The sequence below is a fragment of the Bos javanicus genome, chromosome 2 (genome assembly GCF_032452875.1).
Source record: "Bos javanicus breed banteng chromosome 2, ARS-OSU_banteng_1.0, whole genome shotgun sequence".
Taxonomy (NCBI): Eukaryota; Metazoa; Chordata; class Mammalia; order Artiodactyla; family Bovidae; genus Bos; species Bos javanicus.
The window spans coordinates 18,210,160-18,224,887 of NC_083869.1; the positions used below are offsets into that span (position 1 = coordinate 18,210,160).

At 40.9% G+C, this 14,728-nt stretch overlaps 1 protein-coding gene across 2 annotated transcripts in view; it reads left to right on the top strand.

The window, feature by feature from the left end:
* TTN (titin) overlaps nucleotides 1–14,728 on the top strand; it is a 275,391-nt gene that overhangs the window by 70,274 nt on the left and 190,389 nt on the right. For both annotated transcript variants that reach the window (XM_061434167.1, XM_061434175.1), the window contains exons 48-73: nucleotides 1,588–2,151; nucleotides 2,686–2,967; nucleotides 3,067–3,345; nucleotides 3,922–4,200; nucleotides 4,292–4,570; nucleotides 4,688–4,975; nucleotides 5,088–5,366; nucleotides 5,452–5,733; nucleotides 5,828–6,106; nucleotides 6,216–6,494; nucleotides 6,597–6,875; nucleotides 6,990–7,277; nucleotides 7,403–7,681; nucleotides 7,816–8,097; nucleotides 8,198–8,476; nucleotides 8,596–8,874; nucleotides 8,988–9,266; nucleotides 9,368–9,655; nucleotides 9,900–10,178; nucleotides 10,392–10,673; nucleotides 11,799–12,077; nucleotides 12,199–12,480; nucleotides 13,226–13,504; nucleotides 13,618–13,905; nucleotides 14,057–14,335; nucleotides 14,428–14,706. In XM_061434167.1, coding sequence (XP_061290151.1) covers nucleotides 1,588–2,151; nucleotides 2,686–2,967; nucleotides 3,067–3,345; nucleotides 3,922–4,200; nucleotides 4,292–4,570; nucleotides 4,688–4,975; nucleotides 5,088–5,366; nucleotides 5,452–5,733; nucleotides 5,828–6,106; nucleotides 6,216–6,494; nucleotides 6,597–6,875; nucleotides 6,990–7,277; nucleotides 7,403–7,681; nucleotides 7,816–8,097; nucleotides 8,198–8,476; nucleotides 8,596–8,874; nucleotides 8,988–9,266; nucleotides 9,368–9,655; nucleotides 9,900–10,178; nucleotides 10,392–10,673; nucleotides 11,799–12,077; nucleotides 12,199–12,480; nucleotides 13,226–13,504; nucleotides 13,618–13,905; nucleotides 14,057–14,335; nucleotides 14,428–14,706 — 7,590 coding nt within the window. The remainder of the gene's footprint in view (nucleotides 1–1,587; nucleotides 2,152–2,685; nucleotides 2,968–3,066; nucleotides 3,346–3,921; nucleotides 4,201–4,291; nucleotides 4,571–4,687; nucleotides 4,976–5,087; nucleotides 5,367–5,451; nucleotides 5,734–5,827; nucleotides 6,107–6,215; nucleotides 6,495–6,596; nucleotides 6,876–6,989; nucleotides 7,278–7,402; nucleotides 7,682–7,815; nucleotides 8,098–8,197; nucleotides 8,477–8,595; nucleotides 8,875–8,987; nucleotides 9,267–9,367; nucleotides 9,656–9,899; nucleotides 10,179–10,391; nucleotides 10,674–11,798; nucleotides 12,078–12,198; nucleotides 12,481–13,225; nucleotides 13,505–13,617; nucleotides 13,906–14,056; nucleotides 14,336–14,427; nucleotides 14,707–14,728) is intronic.

The window sequence follows — 14,728 nt, forward strand, 5'->3', positions numbered from 1 at the left end:
GTCCTATTTCTGACAACAGCTAAAGAAAAAAATAACTTTTTATTTCAAGAGGATGTCAAGGAATCCTACAAGCAGTGACTCCTGATAGTTTGGTTTAGGTTTTTTGTTTTGTTCTCTTTCTTTTCTTTAAATAGTCTGGCTTGCCCCTTAGTATAAAAAATTTTCAGGACACTTTGGTGCTGCTAAAAACATAAATGATGTCCCAATATATTTCATAACTTGGAATCAATTAACCAATTAAGAACAGGAAAAAGCAGAACAGAAAACTAAGGACAGAGCATAAGACTAAAATTAAACAAATCCTAATAAGAGATAGGGAGGTATTACAGGACTCCAAGCTAGGATTCTCACCCTAGGCTTTATTACTAATTTAAAAATAAGAATAACTACACAAATATTCTTTTCTTAGTTTCCTAATAATATACAGGATGACTGTCAAGTAGGTAACACTCAGGTGTTTGAATTCCCTTATTAGCAAAAAAGATTAGTAGCTCTTTCCTTTCTCTCCCTTCCTTCCCTCTCTGTCTCTCTTGCCTTCTTTCTACTAAGGGAAAATGTGACCGTGAGCTTATGAATGATGGTTTGGGATCAGGGGTAGCAATGATTTGTGCTGTTGATAGAAGCCATGCACAAGTGGGCCTGTCTTTGCTCTTCTTTTTCTTTTTGAAGTTTAGTTGATTACCATATTACCTTGATCATCTTTTCCAATGAGAGCATGGAGGGGAAAGACAAATGCAGCACCTGTCATTGACTTGAAAAAGACGACGTTACCCACAGCTTCCTCTCCTCCACAACTCTTCCATCGGAAACTCCACACCCCAGGCCCACAGTGACCCATTCAGTGGTTTTTGCTTTGTGATCAAAGAATATCTACACCACCAAGTGCATGGCATTATTCTTAATGACACTTTGGGAAATTTCTTTATCCAAAATAGGACTGTTCAGTAATGGAACTAACACTGTTGCTTCAAGTCACAGAGGAAAGAAGAAAGAGGAGGATTTTTTATTTTTTAACCAAAAAGAGAGGTTCCTAAAGGCTTTCTTCCAAATGCAGAATGGACATAGAAAATTACTGCTATATGTATTTTTACAAGTTTGAAATGGTTTAGCAGATGCATTTATAGTTGAAACATGAGGGTTAGATTTTAAAAAACTATTCAGACCTTTTCTATTATTCACTTAATATCCCTCCTCTTCAGAAAAGTCAAGAACATTTTCTTTATATTCCTTATACAGTCTTCTGATTTGCAGAATTAAGTACCAGTTGAATTGCTTATCAGATAGTTCAAACAATTAATCAGCTACTAAAATGGACAGATCTTTAGCAATTGTAAGTTAATGTTGTGAAATAAAAGAAGAACAAATCTTTTATTTAAAGTTTTAAGTGCTGTCTTGCTCCGCTATAAAAAAAATTCTCGTCCCTTTCCTTTGATGCATCTTTTCATTTTCTTAATAGATTACCTTACTTTAAATAATGTCTCAGGTCTATCTAAAGCTATAACTCATCTCTTCTCTTTCTCGGAATATGTAATTACAGAAGGAGCTTTGTGGGGACAAAACATAACACTGAAAACATTTCTCTTACAGAGGCGTATCCACCAACCTTCTTCTCCAGACCTAAGTCCGTAACGACTTTTGTGGGTAAGGCAGCCAAGTTTCTCTGCACAGTGACAGGCACTCCCGTGATTGAAACCATTTGGCAGAAAGATGGAATGGCCCTCTCACCTTCCCCTACCTGCAAGATTTCAGATGTAGACAACAAACACATTTTAGAGCTCTCAAATCTTACAGTTCATGATAAAGGAGTTTACTCCTGTAAGGCTTCTAACAAGTTTGGAGCTGACACCTGCCAAGCTGAGTTGGACATAATTGACAAACCACATTTCATTAAAGAACTGGAGCCTGTACAATCAGCTATCAATAAGAAGATCCACCTTGAGGGCCAAGTAGATGAAGACAGAAAAGTCACAATTACGTGGAGCAAAAATGGGCAGAAGCTCCCCCCTGGGAAAGATTATAAGATCTATTTTGAAGATAAAATAGCTTCACTTGAGATCCCTCTGGCCAAACTCAAAGATTCAGGAACCTATGTTTGCACAGCTTCCAATGAGGCTGGAAGCAGCTCCACTTCAGCGACAGTAACTATCAGAGGTAAGAAGTGTGTGAACGATGTTTCACTCCCTTCTCTGCAGGGATGCCTCAGTAGACAAATTGTTGACACACTGCAGTCGGCGCATTTTGTGATGAAAATGATTTCATCTCAGCAATTGTTTTGGTTTGGGGAAATCCTGAAATTGTTTATATTTTTTAGTCTTTTTCAGAATTCACTTACTCTTGTTCATTTCAAGCTATCTGCCATTAACATAGCTTGCTTAAAACTACTTCTAAGAACTTTGAGTGTCTAGACAATCCTTAAATATCTTCTTTCATAAAATTGCTCTTTGTCTAAGTAGAATTTGTTTAGTTTAGTTTTTGTTTATTTTTTAAATCAAGAGTCTGGGAAAACATTTTGGAGTCATAGAAATATGGAAAGCTATTAAGTATACCACAACCTGTTCAGGAATTTCATGAAGATATTGTGTGTGTGTGTTGTGTGTGTCTTTTTATTGTGTGATGTCTACTTTGTTTGTGTGTGCTTTATGCTTCAGATGTCTTTTCCTTTTCTTTTCTGTTAACCTCATATAGAGCCACCATCCTTTGTGAAGAAGGTGGATCCTTCTTACTTAATGCTCCCAGGTGAATCAGCACGCCTCCACTGCAGGCTGAAAGGCTCACCTGTGATCCAGGTTACTTGGTTTAAAAATAACAAAGAACTTACTGAGAGTAACACAATCAGAATGTCCTTTGTCAATTCTGAGGCTGTCCTTGACATTACGGATGTAAAAGTTGAAGACAGCGGGACTTACTCGTGTGAAGCAGTGAATGACGTCGGCAGTGACAGTTGCAGCGCTGAAATAGTTGTCAAAGGTTTGTTGACTTGGTCATAGCCCATTGGTTTTTGAGACAAGGTTTTCTTTTTACCTGTTTGTAACAAGTAACTTATACAATCCTTTCATGCTTTTGTAGAACCTCCTTCTTTCATCAAAACTCTTGAGCCTGCAGACATAGTGAGAGGAACAAATGCCCTCCTTCAGTGTGAAATCGCAGGCACTGGACCATTTGAAATTAGCTGGTTCAAGGATAAGAAGCAAATTCGAAGTAGTAAAAAGTACAGGTTGTTTTCTCAGAAGTCCACTGTGTCCCTGGAGATCTTTTCTTTTAATAGCGCGGACGTTGGTGACTATGAGTGTGTGGTTGCTAATGAAGTTGGGAAGTGTGGCTGTGTTGCAACCCACTTACTAAAAGGTTAGTGCTTGAAAAATTCATCTCTCTTTGATAAATTGTCAAAATAGCTTTCTTAGCTCAAGGAAGTAAAATGGGTACATTCTCCTCTTCTCCTAATTTTTGAAAATACGTTTTGCCTTCAGTTTGACCTAGGACCCTGGGAACAATGCAGTCTTTATCTTGAGGCCAGTGTAAATATTGAGTCTCTGATGGTGGTGGTGATTTAGTTGCTAAGTTGTATCCAACTCTTGCGACCTCATGGACTGTCGCCCACAAGGCTCCTCTGTCCATGGGATTTTCTAGGCAAGAATACTGGAGTGGGTTGCCGTTTCCTTCTCCAGGGGATCTTTCAGACCCAGAAACTGAACCCAGGTCTAGAAAAATGAATTATGCAATAAGCGATTTTGTCAGCTGATAGCTGTGTATCTTTGCATCTTCTTCTTGCATGGAAGTGTAATACCTCTTAAATTGGATTTCTTTTTCTAATCAATCAACACTATGGACTAGATAAATGTAATCGAGATAAAATTCTTGCATGCACATGGTGTCAAAGTGTTTGGGAATGATCAATTTTATATGCTGTCTTTCTTTAACTAGAACCACCAACCTTTGTAAAGAAAGTAGATGATTTTACTGCACTGGCAGGACAGACGGTTACTTTACAAGCTGCTGTGAGAGGGTCAGAACCCATTTCTGTCACATGGATGAAGGGACAGGAGATCATTAAAGAAGATGGAAAGATCAAAATGAGCTTTGCCAATGGTGTGGCAGTCTTGATAATCCCTGATGTGCAGATTAGTTTTGGTGACAAATACACATGCCTGGCTGAAAATGAAGCCGGAAGCCAAACGTCTGTTGGGGAATTAATAGTTAAAGGTTCGTGGAGGAACATTTTGAATTGATATTTCTTTTAAAAACGAAACCTTAATCAACACTGCAGAATTCTAACTATTTAATACCATTGTAGAACCTGCTAAAATCATTGAGAGAGCAGAACTGATCCAAGTGACCGCAGGAGACCCAGCCACGCTGGAGTACACAGTCGCAGGCACCCCAGAACTCAAGCCAAAATGGTACAAAGATGGGAGACCTTTGGTCGCCAGTAAAAAGTATAGGATAAGTTTCAAAAACAACGTTGCCCAACTCAAATTTTATTCAGCTGAACTGCACGATAGCGGCCAGTACACGTTTGAGATTTCCAATGAAGTGGGCAGCAGCTCCTGTGAGACAACCTTCACTGTCTTAGGTTAGTATCCGTAAAAACCTGTGCTCCCATATTCCTTTGAAAGCCAACTGACAACCAACACTAAAATCACTGCGCCTTTCCACATTGTTCTTTCTTCTCTTCTTGTACCATGAACAGATCGAGACATTGCTCCATTCTTTACCAAACCCCTTCGAAACGTGGACAGTGTGGTTAGTGGCACCTGCAGACTGGACTGCAAAATTGCTGGCTCCCTCCCCATGAGGGTGTCCTGGTTTAAGGATGGTAAAGAAGTAACCTCCTCTGACAGATACAGAATAGCCTTTGTGGAAGGCACAGCCTCTTTGGAAATAAGCAGAGTAGACATGAGTGATGCCGGGAATTTCACCTGTCGAGCCACGAATTCCGTGGGTAGCAAAGACTGCAGCGGAGCCCTGATTGTGCAAGGTTGGCTGGAGACTGTGCCTTTCATTCTTATGTAAATGATGTTCAAATTAAGGTATCTTCCTTTCAGTGGCACCTCTTAACTCTTTGAAATTCTTTCTTTACACTCCTTTAGAACCACCCAGTTTTGTAACTAAACCTGCATCAAAGGACATCCTGCCTGGCTCAGCTGTGTTCCTGAAGAGCACCTTCCAGGGGTCTACCCCTTTCACAATCAGATGGTTTAAGGGTGACAAAGAGCTGGTTTCTGGTGGAAACTGCTATATCAACAAAGAAGCTTTAGAAAGTTCCCTGGAACTATATTCAGTAAAAACCACCGATTCAGGCACATATACCTGTAAAGTCAGCAACGTGGCTGGAGCTGTGGAGTGCAGTGCAAACTTATTTGTAAAAGGTTTGCAGAATTTCCTTGACATCTTTGAGCTACCGTTGTTAGTTCTTGCCTCTTTCTCATGTCTCTGAATGACTTCCTTCCACAGAACCTGCCACATTTGTTGAAAGGTTAGAGCTGTCCCAGCTCTTAAAGAAGGGAGACACCACCCAGCTAGCCTGCAAAGTCACGGGCACCCCTCCAATTAAAATAACATGGTTTGCAAATGATAGAGAAATTAAGGAGAGCAGCAAACACAAAATGTCTTTTGTGGAGTCCACTGCGGTTCTACGACTTACAGATATTGCTGTCGAAGACAGTGGTGAATATATGTGTGAGGCTCAAAATGAGGCTGGCAGTGACCACTGCAGTAGCATTCTGATAGTCAAAGGTTTGTGTTCACGTTGTCTCTTGTGTTACCAAAGTTATGGCCCGGGGCACCGACTCCACTCCCATTAACTCAAAATAATTCCTTTCCCCTGTAGAGTCACCTTACTTTACCAAGGAATTTAAGCCCATTGAAGTGTTGAAGGAATATGATGTCATGTTGCTGGCTGAGGTGGCAGGCACGCCTCCCTTTGAGATCACTTGGTTCAAAGACAACACCACACTGCGAAGTGGCAGGAAGTACAAAACCTTCATTCAGGATCGGCTGGTTAGCCTGCAGATCCTCAAGTTTGTTGCTGCGGACGTGGGTGAATACCAGTGTCGGGTCACCAATGAGGTGGGCAGCAGCACCTGCAGTGCCAGGGTGACTTTAAGAGGTTAGTGTCAGTGCTGATGACAGACTGGCTTTTCTTTGGAGTCGATGCTTTTTGTTAAGCTGGTTTCGCTCTGGAGTTGGTATTGATTGAGAATTCGTTCTTCCACTAGAACCCCCAACCTTTGTAAAGAAGATCGAGAGCACCAGCTCCCTTAGAGGAGGCACCGCTGCCTTCCAGGCCACGCTGAAGGGCTCCCTGCCCATCACGGTGACTTGGCTAAAAGACAACGAGGAAATCACTGAAGACGATAACATAAGAATGACCTTTGAGAACAATGTGGCAAGTCTGTACCTCAGTGGCATTGAAGTCAAGCACGATGGGAAATATGTTTGCCAGGCCAAAAACGATGCAGGAATACAAAGGTGTTTCGCAGTACTCTCAGTAAAAGGTTGGTTCAGAAAGCTCACTGTGGGTTCTAGGGAAAAAATGCAGATGTAAGCCTTTAACCAGAGCCATTCACAACCCACACCTATCCCTTTGTTTTCCATAGAACCTGCAACAATCATTGAAGAGGCTGTGTCTATAGATGTCACCCAAGGAGACCCTGCCACTTTGCAGGTTAAATTTTCAGGGACTAAGGAGATTACAGCCAAATGGTTTAAAGATGGCCAAGAACTGACACTGGGCCAAAAATATAAAATCAGTGTCACTGACACTGTCTCTATACTGAAGATTATTTCTACAGAAAAGAGAGATAGTGGTGAATATACTTTTGAAGTCCAAAATGATGTCGGGAGGAGCAGCTGCAAGGCTAGCATTAATGTCTTAGGTTGGTACAGCTTTTCTATGGCGAGGAACTGGGCATTTCTATGCTCTTTCATCTCTTTCAATTTTAGAAAAAAAGTATAAATCAGTAGATTGACTTTTTTTTTTCATTGCATAGATCTTATCATACCTCCGTCATTCACCAAAAAGCTGAAGAAAATGGACAGCATTAAAGGGTCTTCCATTGACTTAGAATGTATAGTGGCTGGGTCACATCCCATAAGCATCCAGTGGTTCAAAGATGACCAAGAAATAACAGCTAGTGAAAAATACAAGTTCTCTTTTCATGACAACACTGCCTTCTTGGAAATCAGTCAGCTGGAAGGTTCAGACAGTGGCACCTACACTTGTTCTGCCACTAACAAGGCCGGACACAACCAGTGCAGCGGCCATCTGACCGTCAAAGGTTGGCAAATTTTGTCTCTGCCTCTTGAGAACTTGCTGCTCTCTGATTTCTTAATTCTTTCCTTGACTGATCAGTTCTAAAATAAACCTTCCTTTCCCCTTTCGCTTCTTCTTCTTTCACCCCAGAACCCCCTTACTTCCTGGAAAAGCCACAGTCACAAGATGTCAATCCCAATACAAGGGTTCAGTTAAAGGCACTTGTGGGTGGCACTGCGCCCATGACAATAAAGTGGTTTAAAGACAACAAAGAGTTGCACTCCGGAGCGGCTCGCTCAGTCTGGAAGGATGACACCTCCACCATCCTGGAGCTCTTTTCAGCCAAAGCTGCCGATTCGGGGACCTACATCTGCCAACTGAGCAATGATGTTGGCACAGCAACCACTAAAGCCTCTCTCTTTGTGAAAGGTCTGGTCTCTCTATCTTCTCACTGTCTTGCTTGCCTAGATTTTCTTCAGGGTAGCGGGCTTGAGAAAACAGTTTTGCTCATTGGTCTTTAGTATAAAAAATGTTCACCATCACACGTTTTTCCCCATCTTTAGAACCTCCTCAATTCATTAAGAAGCCCAGCCCAGTGCTAGTGCTGAGGAATGGACAGTCCACGACATTTGAATGCCAGATAACAGGCACGCCTGAAATCAGAGTTTCTTGGTATCTGGACGGAAACGAAATAACAGCTGTTGAGAAACATGGCATTTCCTTCATTGATGGTTTAGCCACTTTCCAGATATCTGGGGCCAGGGTGGAAAATAGTGGGACTTACGTCTGTGAAGCTCAAAACGATGCAGGCACTGCAAGCTGCAGCATTGAGTTAAAAGTGAAAGGTGCGTTACTGCTTCTCATTTCCATTCTGGCTATGCTCCTGGCTGGTCCTTGGGTCTTCCCTGGAGTAAATGGTTCTCTGTCTCCTTTTTGAATCTTTAGAGCCTCCCACCTTTATCAGGGAGCTGAAACCCGTGGAGGTAGTCAAAGATAGTGACGTGGAGCTGGAGTGTGAAGTTATGGGAACATCTCCATTCCAAGTCACTTGGCTGAGGAATAACAAGGAAATTCGGAGCAGCAAAAAATATACCCTGACTGACAGAGTGTCAGTGTTTAATCTCAACATAAACAGATGTGACCCTTCAGACACTGGTGACTACCAGTGCATCGTATCCAATGAAGGCGGCAGCTGCTCTTGCAGTGCTCGAGTCTCTCTGAAAGGTCAGTTGGATGCAAAGGAGCTGGCTGCCCAGTACAAATTCTGTAAAGTTTTCATCTTATGATGATGGGTAGGAGTTCAGATAAACTTCCTCTTCTCATACTGTCTACTTTAATCACAGAGCCACCCTCGTTCATAAAGAAGATAGAAAACATCACTACTGTTTTGAAAAGTTCTGCCACCTTTCAGAGCACTGTGGCGGGCTCTCCTCCCATTTCTATCACCTGGCTCAAGGATGACCAGATTCTGGATGAAGATGACAATGTTCACATCTCCTTTGTGAACAACGTGGCCACACTTCAAATTAGATCTGTGGATAATGGACACAGTGGGAGGTACACGTGTCAAGCCAAGAATGAGTCAGGAGTTGAGAGGTGTTACGCTTTCCTTTTAGTACAAGGTGTGTGAGCTAGCCCCTTTCAGAGTTATTCTCTGGAGACAGTTTCACAAGCAATAACCCTTTTTCCATGGAATTATGAGTGCAACTCATCCATGTTTCCATTCTTACTACAGAACCCGCTCAGATCATAGAGAAAGCTAAATCTGTCGATGTAACTGAGAGAGACCCAGTGACCTTGGAGTGTGTTGTGGCCGGAACACCAGAACTCAAAGTCAAGTGGCTTAAAGATGGGAAACAGATTGTGCCTAGTAGATATTTTTCGATGAGTTTTGAAAACAACGTGGCCAGTTTTAGGATTCAGTCAGTAATGAAGCAAGACAGCGGCGAGTACACTTTCAAGGTGGAAAATGACTTTGGAAGCAGCAGCTGCGATGCCTACCTGAGAGTGCTAGGTCTGTACTCTCGGCCCCCGTCAGATCCCTTATGTATATTATGTCCTTGGTAAACGAGTGGCAACGATTAACGGGTGTTTTTTGTTGTTTGCATTGGACAGATCAAAATATTCCTCCATCATTCACCAAAAAGTTAACCAAAATGGATAAAGTACTAGGCTCTTCCATTCATATGGAGTGCAAAGTTTCTGGCTCACTTCCTATTAGTGCTCAGTGGTTTAAGGATGGAAAAGAAATATCTACAAGTGCAAAATACAGACTCGTCTGTCATGAGAACACTGTATCACTGGATGTGAACAACCTGGAATTAGAAGACACTGCGAATTACACATGCCGAGTATCAAACATAGCAGGGGATGCAGCGTGCAGCGGCATCTTGACTGTAAAAGGTTAGACTTTCTTAACGTCTTCTGGCTCTTCTCTCTGGTTGCTTTTAAATGTAACACTCTTTCCTGGTGTCCTTTAAAACTAAAAATCGCCATAATTCTGTTTCTTTAGATACATCTGTATTGAGTTCAAGAAATATTCAGTCATTACCTCTTTTCAGTAGTGTTTTCTTACATGGCCTTAAAACTGTTGAAATAATCCAACTACAAGGCATTTAATCATATGCATTTCTCTTCAAATCTATAGAACCTCCAAGCTTCTTAGTGAAACCTGAGCGACAACAAGCCATACCTGACTCTACAGTGGAATTTAAAGCTGTGCTAAAAGGAACACCACCATTTAAAATCAAGTGGTTTAAGGATGATGTGGAACTTGCCTCTGGACCTAAATGTTTCATTGGCTTGGAAGGGTCAACTAGCTTCTTAAATCTCTACTCAGTGGATGCCTCCAAGACTGGACAGTACACTTGCCAAGTTACCAATGATGTTGGTAGCGACTCTTGTACCACAACATTGCTTGTGACAGGTGTGCAAGTTTGATTGTTTTATGTTTCTGTCTGCCTGTGGCTCTGGTCCTTTCTCTAATCTTTTACAATGCATCTACCCAGTCAAGAAAATACCCTTCTATTGGCCAGGCATTGTTCATGTTTCATGTTTTTCTTTTGTACTACTTAACTGAACTTGTGTTATTTATATCTGTTATGTTCCCTCATAATCTCCCCTTTTCTTCACTCTCTAGAACCACCAAAGTTTGTAAAGAAACTAGAAGCGACCAAAATAGTGAAAGCAGGTGACTCAGCACGACTTGAATGCAAAATAACTGGATCCCCAGACATCAGAGTTGTGTGGTACAGAAATGAACATGAACTCCCAGCCAGCGATAAATACAGAATGGCTTTCATTGATTCGGTGGCCGTCTTACAGATGAATTATCTTGGTACTGAGGACACTGGGGATTTCATTTGTGAGGCTCAGAATCCTGCTGGCAGCACAAGCTGTAGCACCAAGGTTATTGTAAAAGGTAGAAACCTCTTTCTTCTCTTCCTCATTACCTGAAGCCCACCTTCTTCTCCTCTGGCTATCAGAGCTCTTCATTGTTTTACGGTCATCTTTAGCTTCCATTTGAAATCATAGGACATTTTCCCAAATAGTATCATTTCTGTTTTTAGATGTTTTTCTTAAGATTTGCTCACATATAGATAATCATTCTGAGATATTTTTCTTGTTATGCCAATATCATAATTCTTTTTTTTTAATTTTATTTTATTTTTAAACTTTACATAATTGTATTAGTTTTGCAAATATCAAAATGAATCCATCACAGGTATACATCACCTCAACATATTAGCCAAGCAGTTCAAATTTGATGTTTCAAACACTCAAAAAAGGAAGGCATTTTAAAATTAACTTTTGCCTTCAGTCAACTTATAAATATATCATCATCCTCAGCATGATCTTTATCTTTTATTTAAAACAAAGACTATTTGCCACATATATCCCAAGTTTCAAGCAATAGAGGTTTTAACCTTACATTTACAACGGGATAATTATATTGTTTTTTCTCTCTCAAAACTAGTTCCTAGTTTTTAAAATAAGATCACTATACTGTGTTGTAAATAGTACTAGTATTTTCCAGAATTTTTGTCACAGAATCTGTTTGTCATATTGTGAGGCAATTATTGCAAAAACCATTTGTTGATGTGGAAGACTTAGAACACAGATGGTGTGATAACTTCCAAGTATCCCAAGAGTAAAGCACATACAAAAAAATTTCATCCCTGAAGTCAGGACCCCATACCTCATACAGATCATATTAATCCTTACACTTGGGTTTAGAGGTGTGTTTGGTTTTTGTTTTGTTTTACAATTTCACATCAATCTTTACTAAATTAGTAAAGTGGTGTAGACAGAATGTTGAGCTGCTCAGTAAGGTTGTCTGGGGTCTGGTCTGGGTCCTCAGCCAGTGAAGCCAAGTGATTCTGTAAAGGCCCTATTGCTTCTCTGAGGCTATTATTCTCAGCACTAAAGTCATAGTGCCAGACCTGTGTTAGTAGTTTGACTCTTTCTTCCAATTTTTAAACAAAGAAATAAAAACATTATATGAAGTTAAGTAGCCTAGTTCATGAGGAATTCTTGTTTTTTACAGAACCACCTGTTTTTAGCAGCTTCCCTCCTGTGGTAGAAACCCTTAAAAATGCTGAAGTTAGTATTGAATGTGAACTTTCCGGAACACCACCATTTGAGGTGGTTTGGTACAAAGATAAGCGACAACTCCGGAGTAGCAAGAAATACAAGATTGCATCCAAAACTTTCCATGCAAGCATTCACATTCTCAATGTTGACACTTTAGACATTGGTGAATACCACTGTAAAGCACAGAATGAAGTGGGAAGCGATACTTGCATTTGCATTGTAAAACTAAAAGGTAAGCATTATTTCCTGCACGTGGCAGAAATGGCAGGAGCATGCAAAATGGTTATTTGTTTTCTCTTTTTCATTATCTGGACAATCTTTCCAACAATCTCCATCCATCTTTCCCTGTTCAGAACCACCAAGATTTGTCTCCAAGCTGAACAGCCTCACAGTTGTAGCTGGTGAGCCTGCTGAGTTACAAGCATCCATAGAAGGCACCCAGCCTATTTCTGTCCAGTGGCTTAAAGAGAAGGAAGAAGTGGTTAGAGAAAGTGAAAACATCAGAATTACATTTGTGGAAAATATTGCCACTCTGCAGTTTTCAAAAGCAGAACCAGCTAATGCTGGGAAGTATATCTGCCAAATCAAGAATGACGGTGGAATGAGGGAGAACATGGCCACGTTGACTGTTTTAGGTTGGTACAATATGGTGCAGTAGTTCTCTGATATAAGGAGGTGCCAAACACTGAGATGACTTACTAAGAGATAGTGGCAGAATTTCCTTTTTTTAATTTCTAGAACTATATCAATCCTCACCTATCTCAAAGGTTTATGGAAAAGGACCTTTCAGGCACTCTTTTCTGTGTCTGTGATCCTAACAAAAATTAACCATTTTTATTATTTTCTTGATGAATTAGCAGAGAAAATCACGACTGTCTTTTGTTTAACCATGAAAAAAATGAGAGTCCAACATATGCTACAAGGAGATTTTTTTTCTCAAGTGTTACTGTTTAAGCTGACAAAAACTCCAAAGATCAAAGTTTGATAAGAATGACTTGCACTTTCATCTTTGGGCATATTCATTTTTAATTTTGCAGTTGTTTGAAAAACAACTTTGAAAAAGCTGTCTTTAGCTCCTTAAAGTAGAGCAACAATACTGAGCAATTCATAGGAACATGTGGGCTTTGTTCTAGAGAGGGTCAAGTACAAATCAATATATGACATTGAATTATTTCAGAAGTTGAATAACGCAAAAACATATTTCTTAATAATTCCTATAATTTCATGACAGCATGTAATTATGGATTCTCATTTTAAGGTCTAGAGAAAGAGGGCCTGAAGATATCCATGTAATTGAAAGAAACAGTGTTAATGAATTTGATAGTAGAGACAAGGTGAAGCTAACAGTTTTTAACAGATGGCTATCACGTTTTATTTCAGAACCTGCGGTCATTGTTGAGAAAGCAGGTTCGATGACAGTTACTGTAGGAGAAACGTGCACTCTGGAGTGTAAGGTGGCTGGCACTCCCGAACTCTCAGTCGAATGGTACAAGGATGGAAAGCTGTTGACCAGCAGCCAAAAACACAAATTTAGCTTCTACAACAAAATCTCTTCCTTGAAGATTCTCTCTGTTGAAAAGCAGGACGCAGGCACATACACTTTCCAGGTTCAAAATAATGTTGGCAAAAGCAGCTGCACAGCCGTGGTCGATGTTTCAGGTTAGTTGTGACATGTTCTTCCCATTGCTTCAGCAGATTCCTTTCACAAGCTTTCTTCCCTCGAGTCTCTGCTGTTCTTCCAAACCTCAAGTCTCTTGCCTCTCCTCATGCAGACCGAATGGTTCCTCCCTCTTTCACACGAAGACTGAAAGATACCATTGGAGTGCTGGGTACATCTTGTATTTTGGAGTGCAAAGTAGCCGGATCATCACCAATCTCTGTTGCCTGGTTTCATGGGAAAACCAAAATTGTCAGTGGAGCGAAGTACCAAACTACATTTTCAGATAACGTCTGCACATTGCAGCTCAATTCTCTGGACTCATCAGATATGGGCGGTTACACATGTGTGGCTGCGAATGTCGCTGGGTCTGATGAGTGCCGTGCAGCGCTGGCTGTACAAGGTCAGTGTCAGACACTCACATCCTTTCTTACAAGTTCTTCTTTGGGTGCCCATCCCTGCTGACACATTCAAAAGGCATCTTCTTTTTGATAAAAACCGCAACTAAATCTGAAACTTACAGGATCTTTTCATTGTCCTCCTTGATTGTATAGAACCACCCTCTTTCGTGAAGGAACCTGAACCTTTGGAAGTACTACCAGGCAAAAACATCACCTTCACAAGTGTTATTAGAGGAACCCCTCCATTTAAGGTCGGCTGGTTCAGAGGTGCCAGAGAACTGGTGAAAGGAGACAGGTGCAACATCTATTTTGAAGACACTGTGGCAGAACTGGAATTATTTAATGTGGACATCTCTCAGAGTGGGGAATACACCTGTGTGGTTTCTAACAACGCTGGCCAAACATCCTGCACTACCCGTCTCTTTGTAAAAGGTTTGCTCCAGTCTTTGTGCTTCCTGCTTTTTAAGTGGCATCTTTGTTCGTGTTTTTACTGTGTTTAACGGCTATGCTTTGTCACTCCCCAGAACCAGCTGTGTTTGTGAAGAAACTGAGTGATCACTCTGTAGAACCAGGGAAATCCATCATTTTGGAAAGTACCTATAAGGGAACACTCCCCATTTCAGTTACATGGAAAAAGGATGGTTTCAACATAACACCGTCTGAAAAATGCAGCATAGTCACAACAGAGAAGACCTGCATCCTGGAAATTCTGAACAGCACAAAAAGAGATGCAGGACGGTATTCCTGCGAGATTGAAAATGAGGCGGGAAGGGATGTTTGTGAAGCCCTGGTGTCTACATTAGGTGTGTTTCTTATTCTCCAATG